Source organism: the organism of the source record quoted next, unplaced genomic scaffold (genome assembly GCF_019419815.1).
Source record: "Pyrus x bretschneideri cultivar Hongxiangsu unplaced genomic scaffold, Pyrus_bretschneideri_v1 Contig62, whole genome shotgun sequence".
Taxonomy (NCBI): domain Eukaryota; kingdom Viridiplantae; phylum Streptophyta; class Magnoliopsida; order Rosales; family Rosaceae; genus Pyrus; species Pyrus x bretschneideri.
The window spans coordinates 2,030,935-2,054,635 of record NW_025999801.1 but is presented as its reverse complement, the minus strand read 5'-3'; the positions used below and the strand labels follow the sequence as shown (position 1 = coordinate 2,054,635).

General features: G+C 36.6%; 2 protein-coding genes and 1 pseudogene across 2 annotated transcripts; 2 read left to right on the top strand and 1 right to left on the bottom strand.

Annotated features, from left to right (window-relative positions):
- Window positions 1-978: 978 nt before the first annotated feature.
- LOC103959962 lies at window positions 979-3,308 on the top strand (annotated as a pseudogene).
- Window positions 3,309-3,869: 561 nt separating this feature from the next.
- LOC125471860 (dr1-associated corepressor homolog) lies at window positions 3,870-8,964 on the bottom strand. Its single transcript, XM_048572739.1, has 7 exons — window positions 8,642-8,964; window positions 7,082-7,154; window positions 6,889-6,982; window positions 5,405-5,527; window positions 5,256-5,313; window positions 4,573-4,879; window positions 3,870-4,541 (listed from the first exon to the last, which is right to left on the bottom strand). The coding sequence occupies exons 1-7, from the start codon at window positions 8,672-8,674 to the stop codon at window positions 4,306-4,308; spliced, it is 924 nt and encodes a 307-aa protein (XP_048428696.1). The 5' UTR covers window positions 8,675-8,964; the 3' UTR covers window positions 3,870-4,305.
- A 9,569-nt stretch (window positions 8,965-18,533) lies between these two features.
- Window positions 18,534-23,259, top strand: LOC103946195 (protein ABA AND ROS SENSITIVE 1). Its single transcript, XM_009356859.3, has 7 exons — window positions 18,534-18,894; window positions 19,576-19,675; window positions 20,184-20,400; window positions 21,397-21,574; window positions 22,522-22,597; window positions 22,683-22,729; window positions 22,838-23,259. Exons 1-7 carry the CDS (start codon window positions 18,806-18,808, stop codon window positions 23,016-23,018), a joined length of 888 nt encoding a protein of 295 aa, XP_009355134.2. The 5' UTR covers window positions 18,534-18,805; the 3' UTR covers window positions 23,019-23,259.
- Window positions 23,260-23,701: the final 442 nt, after the last annotated feature.

The window sequence follows — 23,701 nt, the reverse complement described above, 5'->3', positions numbered from 1 at the left end:
GTCAGTTTGATTAAATATTATTATGTCAACAACTGTTGACATCTTCAGTTTGGTTAGTCCCTGTTAGCATATACTCAGTTTGATTAAACATCACTACATCAACAACCGACGACACCTTTAATTTGGTCAAAGTACGGTGTCAACAACCAACGATGCCTTCAATTTTGGTTAAACGGCACTCTATTATCGAAGTTAATTAACTATCTAAGTCAGTTTGGTTAAACAACATTCTTCTATCTTTGTTGGTTACCTATTCAAGTCTCAACCGGCAAAGAGTTTCTTATTCTCTTGCCAAAAGAGGTCACTTCATCAACTTTCTAACAAAGTGATGTATTCTATGATCGATTACTTCGGGTACATTTCAGTGTTCGGCATTCATCCAGCTGACAACTTTTATCATAAAGACGCGCATTTTCTTTGAGTATCTTTGTCATACAACCTGATACTGATTTTGAGCCGCTGAAATCGTTGCACTTCGCAGCGAGATTAGCAATCTTGTCTTCAGGTTCTAATAACCCTAGGCCGAGGGTGTTCCTTCCTAGCATAGTCACTCAATCAAGAAGACAACAATGTGATTCGCCACCACTAGTACATTCATCTTACTCGCTCGATTCACCTCGGTGGTGAACTGGCATGCCCACATCAATCATTCACCTCGGTGGTGAACTAGCATGCCCACATCAATCACAAGAAAGACGTAGTTAGCTCTTAATTACTTAGCATGCGCCCCACGTAAGCTTGGTAGCTAAAACATTACTTTCACTTGTGCAATAGTCTACAAGTTAGATTGACGGGTAGTTGGAGTAGATTGTACATTGTACATCCCGAGTTGCAACGAAGGATGTGGGAAATATTCTACCCTAGTCAAATCAAGTTTGTAGTCATCTGCTCCTAACCATAAATTTAATTTCGTTATACCCTTTCGCGAAAGTAAGAAAGCTATTAGTGTTTGAAACGTTTGGTTTCCTCTCTCTCATTATGGCTGCAGGAAGAGTGCTACCCTTTGCAATTAGTTTATTCTTCGTGTTTCTAGTTGTTGGCTCTTACTTCGTAGTTTGCAGAGCTAAGGATGATCATCCCAATAATTGTGCACCGTCTTCCTGTGGAAACATCAACAACATAAGCTCCCCTTTCCGACTGGAACAGGACTCGAACAACTGCGGTGACCAAAGGTATAATCTGTCTTGCGAGAACAATAGAACGGTATTATACTTGTATTCAGGAAAATACTATGTCCAGGCAATCAATTATGATAACTACACAATCCTAGTTGTGGATGCCAATCTTCGTGAGGGTGACTGCTCTTCAATGCCTCATTATTCATTGGCCGTATATAACTTCGGTAGCCCATGTCCATATAACTTTTGTCGAAGGACAAGAAAAAGGATTGGGAAGTTCGATTTCATAGACTGCATAGAACTGTCGAAGCCTATAATATTCCTGAGCTGTGAAACCCAAGTGAATTCTCCTCTCTATGTGGATACTGCTCCTTGCACTGGTCCTACGAGTAGCTCTAGTGGGCATGTTTTTGTTAAGATTGGTCATTTAAACGTCTCAGATATGAGGGATTTGTGCCGAATAGATCTCACAGTTGCGACATCATGGCCTGGTGCAAAGGACATGAACGTCTCCTACATAGACATCCACAAAGAGCTAGTCTATGGGTTTGAACTTTCATGGTTGCTGAGCAAAAGCACTACATCGACTACAACAAAGTATATTGTAGATTTGGCAGTACGTACCTGCTCATGTTGGGAGAAACAGTCTCCCTCTCCGGTTTGCTAAAGTTTTTTTTTTCTTTTCATGTCGATATTCTTCACATGATCGATACTTTTGTTTTCTTGGATGATGCAGGCATCCGGAAGCTGATCATTTACGGCTACCTAATACATGAGAAATTTTATAATTTTCACCTTTTTACTATCAGTGAACCCTTCCAAATTATCTCTCTACTTATTTAAATTTGTTTCTTTCAGCTATCTTAAGATTTTGCGCAGCCTCCGTTTGTAAGTATTTCTACTCTTTATTCTGAAATGCAGAAGGAATTTTTCCATTTGAGACGGTTGAATGCAACTTTGAAATATTTCCTCTTGATTCTCCTTTGATTTATTTTCATTACAGTAATGTTTGTCCTTCAATCAAGAACTCTACTCAGCATTCTATGTGTGATTGTGCTTTTGATCTACAAATGGAAAAGGCGGCATTTATCAATATATGGCCTAATTGAAGAATTCTTACAAAGTCACAACAACCTCATGCCAATAAGTTACTCCTGCTCCGACATCAAGAAAATGACCAGAGGATTCAAGGACAAATTGGGCGAAGGAGGTTACGGCTCTGTCTAAAAAGGAAAGCTTCGTAGCGGCCACTTTGTGGCAATTAAGATGCTGGGTAAGTCCAAAGCTACTGGACAAGCTTTTATCAATGAAGTCGGTACCATTGGAAGGATGCATCATGCAAATGTGGTGCAACTAATTGGCTATTGTGTCGAGGGGTCGAAGCATGCTCTTGTATACGAGTTCATGTCAAATGGATCTCTCGATAGACACATATTTTCCAAAGAATGACCCGTCTCCTTGAGTTTCAAAAGAGCTTTTGAAATTTCACTTGGTGTGGCTCGTGGCATCGATTATCTACATCAAGATGTGACATGCAGATTTTGTATTTTGATATCAAGCCTCACAACATTCTTCTCGACGACAATTATGTTCCCAAGATTTCTGATAGCAGCTTAACGTTGACCGCAGCAAGAGGAACTATCGGATACATAGCTCCTGAGTTATTCTACAAAAATATTGGAGGTGTGTCTAACAAAGCGGACATCTATAGTTTCGGAATGCTACTGATGGAAATTGCAGGCAGAAGAAAGAACTTGAAGCAGAGTTGCAGCACATGAAAGCCAAATTTACATTCCTTCATGGGTTTATGACCAATTCAGCGAAGGAAACGACATAGAAATTGAAGGTGCCACTGAAGAAGAAAATGAGAAAACAAAGAAGATGCTTATTGTTGCTCTATGGTGCATCCAATTCAAGCCTAGTGACCGTCCTGCTTCGATGAACAAAGTAGTAGAGATGCTCGAAGGAGAAATTGAGTGTCTTGAAATGCCTCCAAAGCCTTTCCTATACCCACAAGAGAAACCAGTGGTGGATGATGAAGATGATTCAGAAACAACACGGTCATCAGGACCATCAAAAGATGACGTCCAAGAGTCACAAAGTTTAATTCAGAATGCTGATGGGATAATGTAGCACCAGTTAGTCTGCGTGATGTTTGGCATGGTCAAGTTGGCTGGATGTTTATGCTCCCCCTTATACATCCAAGTTTGAATCTCACAGCGTAGTTTACAGTAAATTCATTCGCTCGAATAAAAAGAAGTGGTGTTTAGCAGTAATCAGGATTATATCCTATAGCTGAGTAATAATTTTTCAATATTTACTTCTGTACATGTTTTATGCTCCCCCTTATACATCCAAGTTTGAATCTCACAGCGTAGTTTACAGTAAATTCATTCGCTCGAATAAAAAGAAGTGGTGTGTAGCAGTTATCAGGATTATATCCTATAGCTGAGTAATAATTTTTCAATAATTACTTCTGTACTTGTTTTGTCAACACATTATGCTTCTCCCTGTTCTTAATTAGGGCCATCTTTTTCTTGTGCTATTTTGTTATTTCCAATAGGCGATATGCTTTGCCATTCCTCATTAGGCACTTCATGTGGATTATGGTTAAGGAAGAATCAAATAGGCTGGCTTACCATCGCTGCCGATTCTTTACCATCGTTGCGATGGTACAAACCATTAGCAACGCATACGCATCCCGTTTCATTGCGGAACTTCTTTAGGAGCGAAAAGAGTAAGAGAGCAAGGGAAGCAAAATCCAGTTCCCGGGTCAGAAGATTAATTGAAAAGCCTAACAGAACGACAAGTAACCTACTAAATGTCCTAGAAATCTATGAGAAACATAGTAAATTAAAAGGCAAACCACTCATAGGGCAATCCACCGCTATTCAAGGGTGCCAGATTCATCATACACTGCTAAGAGTCATACTGCAGAGGCTATCCTCTCTGTCATCGTCACGGAAAAGCTACCTCTGGAAATGGATGTTAACAAATGCTACGATACTAACATTGGACAGGATAAGAAATTCCGACTCTCCGTTGGGACAAGTGCACTGGCCATTTCATCTCCAATTAGGTCACTATTCCAGCTTTTGTATTACTTTTATTTAATTTTCCTTCACGAGCTTTCCACTGATCTTGTTCCCGCTACCCTACTTTGGGACAATAAGCCATCATGTGGAATTCAGCCCTCTTCGTCGTAATCTTCTTCATCCTCGTCTAGCCTTCTGCTCAGATTTGCAAGTTGAAGAGGATCAATGGCCATTCTATTCACATCAGCAGGAGACCACCCAGGATATTCTTCATGTTTAGGCTCGGAAATAGGTCCAGCTGATGAGGCTTGGGCTGCCGTTGGGGCTGATTGGGATGCCGCTGGGGCTGATTGGGATGCTGGGGCTGCTTGGGATGCCGCTGGGGCTGCTTGGGATGCCGTTGCTGCAGCTTGGGCTGCCAGTTGCTGCAGCTTTTGTGTCCTCGCTATCATTTACATCAGTATTCAGATCAAAATTTCGAACTGCAGGATCAGTTTCATCAGGGACAGTGACATTTTCCTTCAATACATCCTTCGACTCGGAAACATCATCCACCACCATTCCAGGGTTTGGATTAGGTTTAATGGTCTGCTGAAGAGATGTGCAGGGTTCAGATTCAGTCTCATGGTGTGAAATCTCTCTTTCAGCTGTCCGACCACGTCCACGGCCTCGTCCCCGACCCCGGCCTCTTCCTCTGCCACTGCTGCTGCCATGGTTTATCTCAAGCTGCAGAGAGAAAGTAAAAAGTTAAACGAAGTTTTTGACATCAGAGAACTCTTTGCATATTGCATTCAGCCCAAGTACAAATAAAACCAACTCAGAACCTCTAAAACAAACTTGTAATATAAATTCAAAGAATATTTACATGCTCAACCTGGACATCCTAAAGAAACCAAAAGAGGCATCGCTCCGGTTAAAAGCCCTTGTGAAAAATTAGAATGAAAAACACAAAACATCACAAAGAGCTCAATAACACAGATTTGGTATATTGAGCATGGAAGTTGGTTTTACGTTTTTTTTTTTTTTTTTTTGGTAAAAGGAAGTTGGTTTAACATTAAGAACAAGAAGATAATGATTAATTGCAGGGTGCCATTAGAGTTACCATCTTGCTCCTCTTCAATTCTTCATCACTGTCATTGCATTCATCACCTGGTGGTTTTCTGCAAAAAAATACGTCAGCAAGTAGATTCAACTGACTCTCTCGTAGATTAATGATAATGCGAAATAACAAGAATAGACCATCTGATATACCTTCTTTTTGAAATGGTTCGGTCATCAGCAGCAGCATCAGAGTGACCATGACCATAGTCCGGAACTTTGCTGACGATGTCCCTCAGAAAATCAAACACATTATAGTTCTGTACACAATGCTTTCTGCAAACAAGGTAGAGAAATTAGATCTGGCTCGCATAACTGGGACCACATGGTATTTTCTATTCAACTCCCGGTGCAAAAAGTTCTTTACAAGATACATCAGTAAACAGATTTGAGAGAATATTGCAACTAGATAATAAAAATATTTGGTACTCAAACGGCACAAGCTTAAATTAATTATTTCAGGTACTAGAAAATATAAGCTTTTCTTCCCTTAGCTAATTAGATCATTCTTCAGTATGGGTGCCGCAATCAAGTTTGGTATACTAATTGCATATTACTATTGATGTGCATTTCTCTAATAATGTTGTACTTATCCTGAACAAAATAATTGTATCTAGGAATTACAGCTCACTCGATCAGCATAGAATTATAGCATGTTACTATCCAACCTAATATGTGTCAATGCTAATGGATAGGAATCTAATTTAGAGGTTAGAGGTTGAACTCAAAGTCGTTGGAAGGATACTGCAAGTGGATCCAATTCATTCTCTCATAATTTCATTTATATCCATGTCTTCTGAGCTTGTCATCCATCCAAAACGTATCAATTGCTAATTCCATTAATTAGGCTAGATCTGAAGAAATTTAAATGATCTTGAGATAGATGAGCTCTCTTCTTTTCTTATTTCATTAGAAAATACCATAAAAGATGGGTGAATTGACTATTCTAGAATTACAGAATATTCCTGCAAACTCTTGTTCTAACGGGGTTGACTGATGAACCATCCAAAATGATTTGGAAAGATAGAATACCATGCAAAGTACAAATAATTGCTTTGATACTTGTCTACAAATTAACACTTGTTCTGATATCCAAAGCAGGAAACATAAATTTTGTACATAACCTTGTTCTAATATTCCTCTATCATTCTGCTGCACTACAAAAGGTTAATCTGGGTAATTCTCAGTCTTTCGTGTTTCTCTGCTCATTGAGAACTTATGTGCTTAGAAGAAAGTTATGTAACCTATATTTAGGATCCTCTGCTCAGTGAGAACTTATGTGCTCAAAAGAAAGTTATGTAACCTATATTTAGAATACTCGAAGTTGGGGAGGAGGTCAGTTTCTAGTGGGATAGAGAGTGCGCTTCTAAAATTCATTGTGGTAATAAGGTGCTCAAGAGTTTAAATATAGGGCATCTCTCTCTAATTTAGCAAAATTGGGAAACTGCAGTTTCTGGATACTTTTGTCCTTTTGCACAGTGTATACGTTGTATTAAGCATGCCAATAGAATATTTTCCTGTACAGTTGGAGTAATCATTCCCTACTGTTGTACTTTCTTTACTATGAACTCATTCTGTTATTAATACCTTAAAAATAATTAAGTAAACAGATAAACGTTGTTCAATCTTTGACTTACAGATGCAGTGAGTTCATGGTTTTAGCTCCTCTTTGGAGGGTTATCTCATAGGTACGGTCACAAAGGTCTTGCAAAAATAGCTCCAACGCTTTTGCTGCATAACATGCAAGATGAGAAGTATAAGCAACCAAATAATGAATAAAATAACCTGGTGACTGGTAATTTATTAGTCCCGAAAGTTAGAAGTACTGACACACTAAAACAGGCACCGCTAATGCTATCTTCCCAACATCCTCATCAGCTTGCATAATCTTTTTAATCCGGGCCTGCCAAATTAAAATTGTGTATGAGAATAGGGGACATGCATTAATTCAGAGCTAAACTACAGTTAATAAACTAAACTTCATTTGTCATTCTTCAAATAGGAAGCACAAGGTAAATATCCTACTTAGTACTTGTTTAACAAAAAAACATAGTCATCAACATGCTTCATTAAAAGATGAGGGGTTCTCCCGAAATTAGTGCATTTCATACATGGACACTCTGAGGTAAATGACAAGTGCTATCAAAGATATCCTATATAACATACTCCCACACTTGGCACACAAACACAAAACACAAAAGAAACTGGGGGAAATTTAAATAATATTTGCTACATGAAAACCCGATAACCAGCAAGCAGAAGAATTGTTAGTGAAAGAAAAGTCACGGATTGACAAACAACAATGGCAAACAACAACGAGGCGTAGACCATGATTCTTGACACAATCTCTTTTTCTTAAGTGTATACAAAGGAGCTATACAAAAAGTATAAAAGAGGACTCTGTTCTTTCACATTTCAGTCTTCACCCACAACTTCCACATGCAAATACATGTGATTACAATTTTATGGAGAGGTCCACATAAGAGAACAATTAAATACTGAAACAACAGGCAGCAGCACTTCATAAAGTACCAAATTATATGTCGATCATCCAAATTTTCAATCATGAAATTACCAATGCATAACTAAATCTGCATTAAAAAAAAAACGTTTTTTCCATTCCTTCTTTCTTTTTTTCTTTAAGAAAGTTACAAACATAAGTTTCACGACTGTTGGTCGCCCAAACCAGCGCCTTACAGAGGTATTCATGAAACCATGCATAGTATATGGATCACAAAGTAGTTAAGGAAGTGTAAACTTCCGTTTTCTTTCAACCCACGATACAAAACTCTCTAGTTGTTTTACAATCTTCAAAATTAATCCAATCCCAAATCTAAACACTCATTGAAAAAGAATATTTAATAAAACAAGATCAGATTGAGCCCTAAGGGGCCTCAAAAGTCATCACCTAATCCTGACCAATCAGCAAAACCACATCACCACAAGACCAAAGAAGCATGTTATCCCCAGAAACAAAACCCCCATGATTTAAGTACCTATCCACAAACCCTAGATGAAATCATCGATACGAAACAAATCCCAAGACTAAATCAGATAGCCAAAAACAACAAACCCATAACCCAATTCTACCTAAAACCACAATCACAGCAAACAAAAGGACAATACGGCCTAGAAAAACCCGACCCAGATCGAATATCTCAAAAATCCCAAAAAAAAATTGAAACTTTTAACCAAACAATTCAAATCACCGAAACATAAATTCAATAATCTCGCTAATTAATCACACGATTAGCACAAGGAAACTCCAATAATCTAAAATTTCCCTCCTTTTCCTAATTTTCCTGTCAACCAAACAAATTAAAACTCGATCTGAGAATAACATAAACCCTAGAAGGAGCGGAAAGAGAAAGAGAAGAAAAGGGGACTTACGGCAGGGAAACGCGTATCGAGCTTCTTCCTCATGGCGTCAGATTTGAAACATTAATTAAGTCGAAAAGGCAACACAACAACAAGGAAACCGAAAGAGAATCGAATTTTCAGAGCCACAGAAGAATGATTGCTGCTGATTTCATCATTGTTGTATAAAATCCATCGCACCCCTCTCAGATCCGAAACGTTTCTTATTTTATTTTTCTTCGGGGAAAATAAAATAAGAAAAATAAAATTTAAGACCAAATTTTAATAACTAAAAAAAATAACAAACAAATAAAACAGGTTTTTTGTTCCAACGGAATATCCGTCCGTACGAGTTTCTATCAAATAGAAACGTAGAGAGATGATAAATGAAGATGGCCTTAAGAACGTGGAGAAATTTTTTTTGGAATTTTAACGAAAAACTTTTGGTGCTGTTCATTTTAACGAAAAATATATTTTTACGTTCAAAAGTTAATCTTGTTATTATTTACTTTACCCTTTATTTTGTCTTTATCGTTAAAACTCAGAAATTTCAAACCATTTTCATCAGTTTTTCTAAATTTTTAATTGTGACGTGAACACGAGTGGATTTAGCCTCACAATAGGTTAGCAATTATGTGGTTCAAACTCGCAGTTGACGAGAATCGAACATAAGATCTCTTACTAAGTGAAGAGGAATACCACTAAACCGTAGTACTAAGTGGCGGAAAATTTTATTTTTTAAGTTAGGCTAAATAACCAAAATGGTCCTTGAGATTTGCATAACACATCACTTTGGTCCTAAGATTGTCCACCATCCATCATTTTAGTCATTCTGTTAAAAACTCTGTTAAGTGTCCCGGTGGCTGGAAGTTTGGGCAATTTTCAAATCTTCGTAACTCAATCATTTCTTTACTAAATTCGACCCATAATATATCAAAATGAAGATAAGAAAGTGTAGAATATGAGTATACCTATTTAAAAGCCCAATGGTTGCTGGAGATAGTCAGAAAATAGCCTCAAAGTTGACTAGTCCGCAGGAAAATTGGAAAACCCTCCGGAAACTGGATAAACTTTAAACGTTCTTAACTTCTTGAAAACTCAACGAAATCGAGTGATTCAAAAACGAAAATAATACTTCTTGATGAGACAAAGAGAATGGTACCTCTTTTTTTTTTTTTTTTTTACTGCTAATTCACTGTAGTTTGGCCGAAAAACAGCTCGAAAGTGGCTAACTTAAAAAATAATTAACCACTTTCGAGCCGTTTTCCAGGCAAACCACAATGAATTAGCCATCTAGAAGGGTACCATTCTCTTTGTCTTGTCGAGAAGTATGATTTTCATTTTTAAATCACTCGATTTCGTTGAGTATTGAAGAAATTATGAACGTTTAAAGTTTACCCAGTTTCTAGCAAGTTTTCCAATTTTCCCCTGGACCAATCAACTTTGAGGCTATATTCCAGCCATCTTTGGCAACCATAGGGCTTTCAAATTGATATAATCTTATTCTACACTTTCCTATCTTCATTTTGATGTATTATGAGTTGAATTTGGTTAAGAAACGATTGAGTTACAAAGGTTTGAAAATTGTCCAAACTTCCAGCCAAGAGCTCTAGGACACTTAACGGAGTTTTTAATGGAATGACCAAAATGATGGATGGTGGACAATGTTAGGGACCATTTCTATTGATTTTCAATTTTAGGGACCAAAGTGATGTGATATGCAAATCTTAGGAATCATTTTGGCTATTTAGCCTTTAAGTTATTAATTTTTTTAACACACATATCTCACTATATGTGTGTACCACCTCGTGTTCCAATCGCATTGAAAAATCTTACTCACCACTATAAATTATGGTGCTTACCACAAATCTCGAAATTCAAACTCATTTAACGGTGATAAATAGGGTGGTGATTACCACCATTTGAGGAAGGTGAGCAACAATGAACTCCCATAACATTGTAGGGCCGCTCCACATGTCACGTTGTGAGCGGTCAGTTTATTCAAAGTGTAAGACTATGATTGTACTTGGCTATTCAATCTTGACCTTTTTATCTTCAATGGTTGGGATTGTGCCATGTATGGTTGTAGTTTATTGGAGTTGTCCTGCACTAATCGTTAGTAGATAACCAGTGGCAGTTAGTAGATAATCAGTGATTTGAATTATGTTTTGGTGATTTGAATTCTGAGGGTAACACCACCACAATGGTTAGTAGATAATCAATGGCAATTAGTAGATAATCAGTGGAGCAGCTACACAGAGCCCCAATATCCAAGGAGCCCCCCAACTTTTGATTGAATATATATATATATATATATATATATATATATATATTCAACATACTTAATTAAGTACAAATTTGAAAATATCCAAGTTATTTTCTGTTTTAAAGAATATTGTATCTTTTTATATACTTTATTTTTTATAAAAAAATTAAATTTCTTTGACATGTACCATTTAAAAAAAAAAAATTCTATACTTATTGTTTAATAGACGATATTGTGTTAAAATTTGACTTTCATACTAAGTTTCGTACTCACAAATATACCATGAAGAAAACATATGTTTTTAGAGACAAAAAAAAAAAAAAAAAAAAAAAAAAAGAAGAAAAAGAAAAAACCAAACAAACAGGTCTTGTATGTGAAAAAGACCCATTTTAATTTTTGCTTAAGGATCTTGAAATCTCAGGGTTGCCCTTGTAAATAACACCACCACAACCCTCTTTAATTCGTTAATTGCAAGAGACATAATTGTTTGGTCTTTCTTTTCAACCTGCTCGAGTATCCTGTACAATACTTCGAAATTGGACTGAACATGAAGAAATTAACGATACTTCTTTATCTTTTGAGTTATTATGTTGGATCGGTCATTTTTGTCGGATCGGTTGGTCAAGACTTTTAGTCTTTAACTCAACTTGATGAAAAAATGAGATCACTTAACCCCTCAACACAATCATTGGTGTCTTGTCTTTCACACTAATGACTCAAGACCGGTCACTCTTTGAAGGGAAGATATAGTAGGTACTGATCTTTCTAAATTGTCAATACCCAATTGGCAATCCTATGATCAAGAACATTTAGGCTAGTGTTTCGAAGAGAAATATCTCATGAATCTAACTTATTTAGGTCAAGTTCTCATGAGTCTAAGGTCTCATGTGAAATGTATGTAATCATGATTGACTTTAGGGCACCTTTTGAATAGCTCGAAAAGCAATTGATGTGGCAACACGTAACTGGTTATTTGTGGCAACCAAATGTCAAGCCATCAACGGTAAGGGCAAGTGAGGACATTTGTCAATCATGTTTGTGACCTAATAACAAATTAGAAATGTTCATTATTGATTAGGGTGAGTCCAATGACTACTGTAAGTTGTAAGGACCGGATTGCAAAGAAGTTCTAATCTTGAGATACGTACTCTACAGATTTTAAGTCCTTAACTATGTTCCTAGTCGTTGGATAATCGAATAGATGGCTGAACATCTGCTAAGGCCGGTTTATGTCATATTCAATAGTAAGTCTCAGACTAACCATGTAGTGACATGGAATAAACACAAAGGTGCTTATCTATGAGATCAAGTTCACTAAACATTGACATATAAGTGTACCAATGGAAGATTACCTACTTGTCAATCATATCACACTATTGAGTTGTGAATGCAACTAGTTCTTCGATCTGAGGCATCACTTGTTATCTCATGTTAATGAATATGATCTTTGGTCTCACCTCGAAGTTCTTAAACGATACCGAAGCCTTATAATGTGAAGTTTGGGATCATATGCATTAATATGGAGATACATGAATGCACAAGAAGGAATCTATCACCTTCTAGGTAATCATGAAGGTAGATATGTTGGGTAATGGACTACTTTAGTACAGGTGTGTGGAAGCGTGGCAGGTGTTGTAATTATAAATAATCATATTAATGTGCATGGTTAGTGAAACATTGGATTCCGTTAATCATATTAATTAATCTGTGTGATTGTGGTTAATCGACGTACTTATATTTATGAAAAATAAATTAAGAATCCATATTCAAGCAAAATAAATTGAGAACACATGTATGACTTGTATTAATTTAGAGTTCCAGCCTTTAGATTTTATATGCGGGTGAATTCAATGTTGTTGAGGCTCTCAAGTGTTGCTCTCAAGTGTTAGACCTCTACTAGTATCCACATGATTGAATCTTCAGTTGGTGAAGGTAGTCTGCTAGGAAGCTCTTCACCAAGTGATGAGGCAAGGATGTAAAGCGTGGTTCAACAGCTTGCAAACTAAGAACCCATAGTGAAGAGTGATTACGAGGCATGGATCAAATAGTCTCATTTAAATGAATCCCATAAATCAAAGATTTTATCACAAATTGACTTCAAATCCTAGCATCGCTGCTCCTTCTCTTCCTTTCTTGCGAATAACAAAAAGACCATCTCACCATCGACCTCTTCCTTTGGTTGGAGCAATTGGCAACCCCTTATTCTATGCAATTTTCTTTATCCTTTTTCTCGCTAGAATCTCAGGCTATTCTCTTCATGGGTCTTGTTTTTTGGGCATGCTTTGCCATTTTCCTGGTGTTCTTCATCAGTTTCTTAATGTTTATCACCATATTTTGTCTTTGGAAAACCTAACTTTTATCCTCCAATTGTCATGCTTTAACCCTCAGCACGCATTGTTGGAATCAAATTTGTGCACCACCATAGATGGTGAAGTGCAAGAACGGCCACTTACAAAAGAGAGTAAACAACCCTGAATTCCTAGGCACCAATGTGGTATCGGTGAAAGAATCTTTGATGGTCAAGTAAAGGTCTTAAAACTCAAGTAGTGGGCTAGAGAGTGAGAAAGCGAATATATGCAAGGTGCATAATATTAGAATACCTTTGACGAACCCTAAGACCATCTCCAACAATGACCTAAAACCTAAAATTTCCCTTTTTTTTCCCCAAAAATGTACTCCAACCCATGACCTAAAATTAACCTAAAACCTAAAACTCATTTAAGGGTCAAATACCAGCCCATATTTAAGCCACAAACCAAAATGGGCCCCACCAACTGAAATTGAAACTGGGGCTGTGAAGCCCAGTTTCCACTTTGGGACGCGCGCACGCGCTATGACTGTCTGCCAAACAACAACCCCACGTGGGGCTGTTCCCTCATGTTTCAAAGCAAAAAGTCAGCCTAACGGCTACTTTTGTATTATGTGATGTTAATGGTAACGGTATTTTTAGTATTTATGTATTTATTGAATCCAATGGCTTAGATCAAATATAATTAAATATAACGGTAAAAAAAAAGATCTAACGGTCCAAATTTAAATCCAACGGCTAGAATAATTTTAAAAAATTATTTAACTTAAAATTCAACCAAAAACTCTATAAATACCTATGTATTTGTTCAAACATCCACACAAAACTCACTTTTCTCCTACAATTCTTCCAATTTTTCTTTATACCATTTATTCTCACTTCTACAATTTTCAAGATGGCAAAAGAGCATGTTAGAGGTCGTAATTGGACCTTTGACGAAGATATTGCTTTATGTTTGGCATGGATTTCGATTAGCGAAGATGGTGCCATCGGCACCAATCAAAATAGAAAGGTTTTATGGGGTAAAATTGTTGATAAGTTCCATGAAAACTCCAACACCAGTCGAAGGGAAGTTGGTGGTGTTTATGATCGGTGGAAGATTATCAACAAAGCGTGCACTTTATGGAAAGGAAGCTTGGAGAGAGCCATGGTTGACATGCCTAGTGGAAGGGGCGCCTCAGAAATTGTGAGTTTATTTGTTGATATTTTAGTTGTCATGTACATAATAGTATTTTGCAACTAATTGTTTTTATGTATTTGTTGCATAGGGTGACAAAGCAATGACAATTTACAAGACAAGAACTACACCAAAAAATCAAGCTTTTAAGTTGCATCATACTTGGAACATCTTCAAGGATTGTCCGAGGTGGGGAACCGATGTGAACCAACAATGTGGAAGATTATTTCATAATGAAGCCCCACCCCCAAATGATGTCAATGAAGGTGTGAATTTTGCCGACAATGAAGGTGTTGAACAAATGACCCCAACTTCTTCTTTTGCAAGGCCCCCGGGTAGAGATAAGCAAAAGGAAGCAAATAGAAAAGGGAAGTCCCAAGATCCGACACATGCACAATTTGCTAGCGAAATGGCAATAATGAATGAAATCTAGTGCCGTCGGCAAGAAGAATCGGCCTAAATGCTTTTGGCCATGAAGGAAACAAGGGGATAGGGAGCAGAAAGGTACGAAACAAAATTTGATAATGGAGGACCTCGACAAATACACTCCAGAGAGGAAGAGATACTTACGTGGTAAGCAAAAGGAATTTTACAAAGGAATGCCACAACGGAGTATATTTTCAAGATGATGATTCATCTCAAGACTATCACCCAAGTCCATGACCAAGTCAAGATGGTGATATCATTATTAAGTTTATGTAGTCTATGAATTTTCGATTGTATTAAGTTTATGTAGTTATTAATTGTTTTTTTATTTTTTAAATTTATGTGGTTTATTAATTGTCTTTTTTATTTTTTTAAGTTTATGTGGTTTATTAAATGTCGTTGGTATTAAGTGTATGTGGTTTATCTGATTTTCAGTATTGATTTAGTGATTTTCAAAATTTAGATCAAATTGACAATGTCATACTTCATCTTACGAATTTATGTCAATGTTATACCTTCCGTTAGCTTGGCCGTTTATTTCTCAGTTAAATGCTGACGTGGCTTGATCCGGGACCCATTTTTATTAAAAAATTAATAAAAAAATTATTAAAAACAAAAAAAATCATTTAATATTATTTAAATATTAAAATAATAAAGATCCATTTTTTTTTTTCTTCTCTCTTCTTCTTCTTCCCTCTTCTTTCCTCTTCTTTCCTCTTCTTCTTCTTCTTCTTCTTCTGCAGACGAACTGGGCGAACTGGGCTTTTTTTTTTTTTTTTTTTTTTTTTTTTTTTTGTTCTTCTCTCTTCTTCTTCTTCTTCCCTCTTCTTCCCTCTTCTTCTTCTTCTTCTTCTTCTTCTGCAGGGGACGAAGTGGGTTTTTTTTTTTTTTTTTTTTTCTTTTTCTTCTCTCTTCTTCCCTCTTCTTCTTCCCTCTTCTGCAGGGGACGAACTCGATTTTTTTTTTTCTTTCTTTTTCTTCTCTCTTCTTCTTCTGCAGGGGGCGAATTGGATTTTTTCTTTTTTTTTTTTTCCTTCCCTCTTCTTCTTCTTCTTCTTCTTCTTCTTGCGAACTGGGTTGTTTTTTTTTTTTTTTTTTTTTTTTTTCTTCCCTCTTCTTCTTCTTCTTCTTCTTCTTCTTGCGAACTGGGTTGTTCCTCTTCTTCTTCTTCTTGCGAACTGGGTTTTTTTTTTTTTTTTTTTTTTTTTTTTTCTTCCCTCTTCTTCTTTCCCTCTTCTTCTTCTTCTTCTTCTTCTGCAGGGGGACGAACTGGGTATTTTTTTTTTTTTTTTTTCTTCTTCTTCTCTTTCTTCTGCTTCCCTCTTCTTCTGCGAGTTAGGTTGGGGGGGGTGGGGTTGGGTGGGAGGGGACGGGTTTGCTGCTTTCCTTCTCTCTTCTTCTTCCTCCCTCTTCTTCTTCTTCTGCAATGGACGAACTGGGTTTCCATTTTTTTTTTTTTTTTTTTTTTTTTTTGTGTTTCCTTCTTCTTCCTGCTCCTTTCTAGGTTGCAGGGGGTTGAGTTGTGGTGGGGGGAGGGGGGATGAACTGGGTTTGGTTTGGTTTGGGTTTTTTTTTTTTTTTTTTTTCTCTTCTTCTTCTTCTTCTTTCTCCTTCTTCTTTTCTGGGTTGCTGGGTTGCTGGGTTGCAGGAAGATGATGGGGAAGAGAGAGGGGGGAGATGAACGAAAGGAGAGGGAAAATGATATCTAATGTTTTTAATTTTTTTATGTACTTTTTATTATTATTTTAATATTTAAATAATATTAAATGATTTTTTTTGTTTTTAATAATTTTTTTATTAATTTTTTAATAAAAATGGGTCCCGGATCAAGCCACGTCAGCATTTAACTGAGAAATAAACGGCCAAACTAACGGAAGGTATAACATTGACACAAATTCGTAAGATGAGGTATAACATTGTCAATTTTAAAAGATGAGGTATGAAAGTGTCATTTGACCCATACTTGAGGTAGTTTTTTGTAATTAACCCTTAAATATTTTTAGGTTAAAATGTTCATAAAATTAATTTAGGATAGTCTACATAATTTTTTTTTTTTTTAAAAGTAATTAAAAAAATAGCCTTAATTCATTCTTTGATAATTTGGGGCTAAAATTTTAAGCCAGAAGGGTTGGAGTAGAAAAGCTGTTTCTGGGCTAAATATTTTTAGGTTTTAGGTCACCATTGGAGATGGTCTAAATGGGGTATTTATACTAGCCGGAGATAGTCCTTTGAGGATAGTGAATCTTTATAAAGCTAAGAGAATCCTACAGGAAATCTATTAATAGATACGATTTCTTTTTAGGATTGAGATTACTTGTGACCTAAACCAATTTCTAGATTGTAGGAATCTCCAAGATTATAGGAACTAATCCTGATCCCCAGTCAATCTAGGTTATCGTATCTTGTGAAGCAAGCATGATCGATCTCGACAAGGCTTATGGGCCTTGCCTCCATTCTAGTGCCCAACAAAGTGTGGTCACAATGTTGGTTTGTTTCACGGCCCAGCCAAAGCGAAGCCACTTAGTCTATGACCAGACTATGTAGACGCTCCCATTTTCATCCACCTTATTTTGATGCAGAAAAATTCAGTCCTACATAGTTTTTTTTTTATTTTAATTTTTTTTATTTGTTTGAATTTATTATATGTGGTACTGAATAATGAAAAAAAAAATGAATATTTTAAGTTCAATCCAGTCTTGTATCAAACAATGAGTTAGATTTAAGTCCAATCCAATCTCATCTAGCTTAGTGTTACACCAAATAATGGACTTGAATTCAAGCCTCACCAATCCATGAATGAACAAGAGCCGTTAGACTGTGTTAGGTTAAATAATCTAACGACTCTTGTTCATATGTAAACTTAAATGTGAACTTTTGAGGTCAATCGAGAAAACTTAAATCTAATCTTATCTGTAATACCCAATCCCATCAAGCCCACTAAACATTAGACCGTTCAAATAGTTTGAGATTTCCTAATACAGAAAATCCCATAATTTCATAAACTAACACTATGTTTAGATAAAGAAATTTAAGATTACCAAGAAATTTCAAAATGACGGAAATTGAATTGATGAGATTTTATTTTCTAGAATTTGTGAATTTTTTTGTTTGGTTAGCCTAAAAGAACAATAGAATTGAATACGAAATTTTGTTGTTTTTAAGCTCTCAATCATAGAAATTGGGAAATGACACTTGCGTACATGGAATTTAAACTTGGGAATTGGAGGTCCCAAATTCCAAGGTTTTTTTTTTTACGCGGAAATTCTAAATTTCTATGTTTATGAATCAAACAAGAGAATTCGTGCATGTTAATTTACAAATTCTGACTTTTATCCAAATTCCAAGTTTATTTCCCTCATCCAAACTAATGTAAGGGGCATTTTTTTTTTCAGTTTTCAGCCTTTGTTTCATTTTTTTAAAAACTGAAATCTTGTTTAGTAACTATTTTCATATTTTAGTTTATAAAAATTATGAAAATTGTAAATCAAAAATTGAAAATTACTTTCTTGAGTTTTCAAACTTTAACCTTAATTTTTCATTTTTTGTTTTTCATTTTTTTTTTTAACTTAAAACTGAAAGTAGATAACAAACAAAATTTATATTTCCAATTTTCAAAAGAGAGAAACTAAAAAATGAAAGTGAAATAATTATCAAACCATCCAAAACAATACGGGATGGATCATCTTCGAAAAAAAAAAAAAAAAAAAGGAGACGGATCCTAATGCCTATTCGATTTTGTCACGTGGCGAGAACGCAGTTGTTATGGGCAGGAAGAAACATTAGTCCTCTCACACACCTGATTACTAATCTCCACGCCGTTCACGTCCCAACCCTTCCTACACCCATCTCCTTCGCTCAGTCTATCGCTCCGCCTACCTCCACCGTCCTCCTCACCTAGTCCTTAGCCGCCCACGCCCTCATATCCCCATCACCTCCATAAACCTCCATCTCTGATCTCTCAGTCACCGCCGAATCCTCTCTCTCATCCTTCGGCAGATATATAATTCATAGATATAAGAGATGGATGCGAAAGCCAGGAACAAGGCGTTGTTTCGTGCGAGATTGAATGCCCAGAAGAAGGACAAGCGCATAGACTCTCCGCTCGTACGGTTAGTCAGTGCCCATGCCTTCTCTCATCAAATTTTGCTTTTTGTTTTCTTTCTCAGTGTTTATATGTATGTTGTCTTTGGGGTTTAAATTTTTATGAAGAATTGAAAACTAGAGGTTATGGAGTTTCAGTGTAATGTAATTATCATGACTAAATTGTATTCTGTAGAACCGGTTTCAGTGAATTTCGTTTTTCAATTGGATTCTGTAGAACCCTTTTTGTAAGCAATGTGTATTGTTGTTGGTTCTATGATCATAGTGTTCCTCAATGTTTAATTGATTGATGTGGTGAAAATCATGCTCTCGGAGTTTGATCGTGTCAAAAACTTTTAGTTTATCAAGCACAAGTACGAATTTCGTTTTGGCAGTCCGTTTCTTCTTTTTACGAAACTTATGATTTGAAATGAAACTTATGAGAGCTGGTTTTGGTTAGAAGTAGGAATTAGCTGAGAAAATGCTGAGTAGGGAACGATCTAATTTATATTTTCTGGAATGCATATGGGAACCAAAGAGATTTATCTTGACATTGTTTATTTCTACCTTCTCGTTATGTATACTATTGTTGCTGTACCTTTTATTTGAACTTTTTCGTATTACTGGTTCCGTTCTGGTGTTGGCATAAATAGATTGCTAAGCCAGAGTTCCTGACTGCTTCTTTATGTCCCTTTTTGTGATACATACAGGTACAATGAATCTGAGCAGCCTGTGTGCAAGGTTTGCGACATTGCTCTGAAATCTGAATCACAATGGGATGCACATCAAGCATCTCGTAAACATCGTGAGGTGATCATTGATAATATAGTACTTCCCTATTTGTAAAATTAAGAAACTGAGAGACCTAAACAAACATCTTGTGTCGTGGAAAATTCGAAGTTGATATGAAAGATGCAAACTTTTCAAATATTATGAAAGGGTTAATGCAGCATTTTACCTGCTTTTTGAAAGATAACAAATTAACTCATTTGATCTCAATCAAATTATGTATTGTGATGTTGAAAACTTAAAATACTGCTGAATTCAACCAGGCAATAACTGATATTGTTCGGTTGGTACATCTTCGTGTATACTAATTTGGGTTGGATATCCCATACGTCAACATACATTTAATCCATATTTGGCGGAAAGATGAAGCATTTCCTTTACACTTTCTAGGTTTGAAACTGTGATGGGCCTGGGAAGTAGGTGACGTTACTGTTCCACTTACATTAATCTTAGATGCAGTTCCTTATTCTTTTTCTTTAATATATCTAACTGAATGAGTATTACTAACAGAATGTTTATATTGCAATAGGCACTAAGTAATTTCAAAGCTACAGCTGCTGGACTAAACCGAGTCAACAATGCAAAAGCTGAAGCCCATCCAGATTTGTCAAAACCTAAGCCAGAACATTCTGTGGAGTTGCTTAAACCAGGACCTGAAGGCTCTACAGAATTGCCTAGAGAGCAGTCGTCATCTGGGCTTCCTCCAGATTTTTTTGATAACCATGATGCAAAAAAGCAAAATACAGGTGAGAATATCCAATCTATTTGTTTTTCTATATGACTGTTACCACCTTCTCATTGCTTTGTGGCGGTAACGACAAGATCAGTTTGACACAGAGAATTACATTTTTTATAAATATTTTTATAAGAACTTGTACAGAGGCTATAGACTTATATGTAAGGGAGCGAATATATGCACTAGCCTTTCTGCATGGGTGTAGCTTTGCTGTTTTATTTATTTGTACAAAGAAAAGGTAGTTTTACCAAGGAGATCTATGCAGAATTTAGTGGGAAGGTTTTAGTCAAATTCCTCGGTAGGTATAAAAATTATTAGTAGATTATGTAACTCCTTTGGATGGGGAAGGCTAAGAAAGCGGGGCAACGGTGAGTGCATTCAATTCTTTCTTTCCAGAATACTAAAATAGATATAGCACTGAATATAGGTTTATGTGCTTCTCTACTAGATCCTTGCCCATTAAGCCTCTTGCTTCATTTGTAATGCAGTCGAAAGAAACAAGGAATATAAATCCATCATCAATAAATTTTCCTAAAATCACTGCATCAGTTCTGCAAAAGTAAATCTTTCCACCACAATCTATTTAACCTCAGGATCTATAAGACTGTGATGCTAAAAATTTGACCAAAGGCGAGGCATGCCACTCATTAAGCCTCTTTGATCGCTTGTAATCTAGCTGAAGGAAGCTAGGAGCTTAAATACAAATTGACACTTTGAAAAAAAAAATAAGCACACAACCTTTCTTTAACAGTCCTCACCATTAATTCATTTTGGGCTTTTTCTTAATGTCATTAGACTACAATAAACTGTTTATTTTTCTTTTATGATCACACAGTTTTGGGTTCTATGAGTTAATCATTAAGTTTTGGTCATAAGCACAATATCAAAACAGAAAATCTGTGTAGAGGATTTGATATTTGTGTTATTTTGGAATTAGTTTTGAACTATCAATCGTTTTCTTTTTATGATATCTATTATTCTTTCTGACTTAGCACTATCATCTTAGGAAGGGAAAAGGTGCAGACAAGAAATATTGAACCTGCCAGGGACCTTACACAGACATCATCACAGGTTGTCAGTTCAGAGGCCAAGCAAATAAAGGGAGCTCTTCCTGAAGGCTTCTTTGACAACAAGGAAGCTGATTTATCTGCACGAGGAATAAAGCCTGTTAAGCTAGATGTCAAGTAAGTGCACATTTTTCCTTAACTCCTAGATTGTATGAGTTCGTTGCAATGGTTCAAATGCCATTCTAGATAGACTTGTTTAGAATAAAATAACTGTGAAAAAGATTCACAGAGAGAGAGAGACTTGTTCAAATGCCATTCTAGATAGACTTGTTCATGATAAAATAACTCTGAAAAGGTTCAGAGAGAGAGAGAGAGAGAGAGAGAGAGAGAGAGGCTCCCTTTATTGGTCATATCATAATTTGAATGCTTGTTCTTGATGCATTGTCAATGTAATGGAGAGGATGGAAAATCCGCCCCCCAGTTCATTCTTGGGAATTCATTTTGGTTTGGCTCTTTCCAATAGTCCTCCGCAGTTGACACAAGTTCTGCCCATTTGAAGCTGTTCGCTTCACCAAATTACTATCTGGTATTTTCTGAAGGACAAAGGTATAGGCTGTTTTGAACCTGAAAAAATTGGAACAGACCTATTTGTAAATGAGCAATACATGAAGTCATTGCCTCGAAGGTAGTGCACATTAGAGGTTCTGCACCTAATATGAGCTTATAGAAAAATTAAAAGACATTAGAAGAAATTAAAATCCAGTACCAATTCACTTCCTACGCAAAAAGGAAGCAATCCTTTTCTGGTGGTCAAAGTATTGAGTTCTACTGTGAAAGAAGCCATAATTATTATGATTAATTAAAAACTTAGAATAGTTACCCTTGAATTCTCCACGTCAGTGGTTTCTGCACATGGTTTTCCATTGACCCAATGATAGCCGTCCCTCCCTTATGGTGGTCTCTGGATTCTTGTGTTTTCTTCGCTTCTCTTTCTTTTTATAGTGCTCATGGTTTGTACTGCCAGGGACTGAAGTTGAGGTGTGAGACTAGCTAAGCATGAAAACTGCTGATTGATTTAATATGAAGGCATTGTGATCTTGTGTTTTGTATTTACTGTATGGCAGAGATGAGTACAGAGAATTTGAGAAGTTGATACAAGAGGACTTGAAGGAGGTTGATAATCGTATGGAAGAAGAGGAGGTGAGGGTTTGTTGCACTTTTGCTTGAGATTGATGCTGACTTGCGCGTACTCATATATTCTTTTGCTGTTGCAATTGTGCTGCAGATTGATGCTGCTGAGACGATAGAAGAGGCTGAATCAGTGGAGCAAAGGTGAGTGCAGCAATAAAGTGCTATCATTCTAAACCTTCGTTTCTTTTTTGCAACTCAATTGTCTTTGCTGTTAGTGTTTACCTTCTTTGTTCTTCTTTTGTTTTTCAGGGCATATAGGGAGAAAGTGGAATTGTTGAAAAAGAAGAAAATGGAACTGAAGGCTTCCAGTGCTGCCAAGCGCAAAAGAGTTCCGGATGTCGTAAAAAAAGAGCCTAGTCACGATGAGTCATCAAGCGACAGCGACACGGATGAGAATTTTGCAGTGGATTGGAGAGCACAGCATTTGTGAATGCTCTTGGGGTCTCCTCCAGGATCCGTTCTTGACATTTTCGAAACCTGACAATGTAATGTGCCAAGTACTTGGTTTTGGATTCCTTGTGCTCTCTAATTGCAATATGGTATATGTATATGTACGATGGGGAGTAAGCGAATGTGAAAAGCTAAAATGTCTACGCAGCTCATATGGGTACCCCCCACAATGTCAGAAGAAACAATGCGTTGTGGCAAATATATTTTCCAGTCGACGACTAGACGTACTTATTCGCAGCTTAAATTTTCTTACAAGCAGAGGTGAATCATTAAATTTACCTAAAATGGGAATCACCAAATTGCTCATAGGCTAACAAACTCAAAAGTGTATGAAATTGATGTATATCGATCTTTTGGTTTCAAAAGTTGAAGATTGATCAATGTTGTCGAAACATGTTAATTTTCATGCATGCTTGAAACCATCATACAAAGAAGGTTTCGAAGGTTACCTTTGTAGCATGCTTTTTGAGCCCTCGTTCGTGCTACTCCAAGCTCCTTGTTACAAGCTCCATGCCACCAGCCTCCTCTCCAAGGTCCAAGCTCCTGATCTTCCTTGTATGTGTTCTCCTAGGTTCCAAGTTAGGAACCCTCTCAACTTTCGACACATTTGGAAGACTGAGGTGGTGGTGGATGAGGTAAGAGAGACGACAAGGGTGGTGGTGG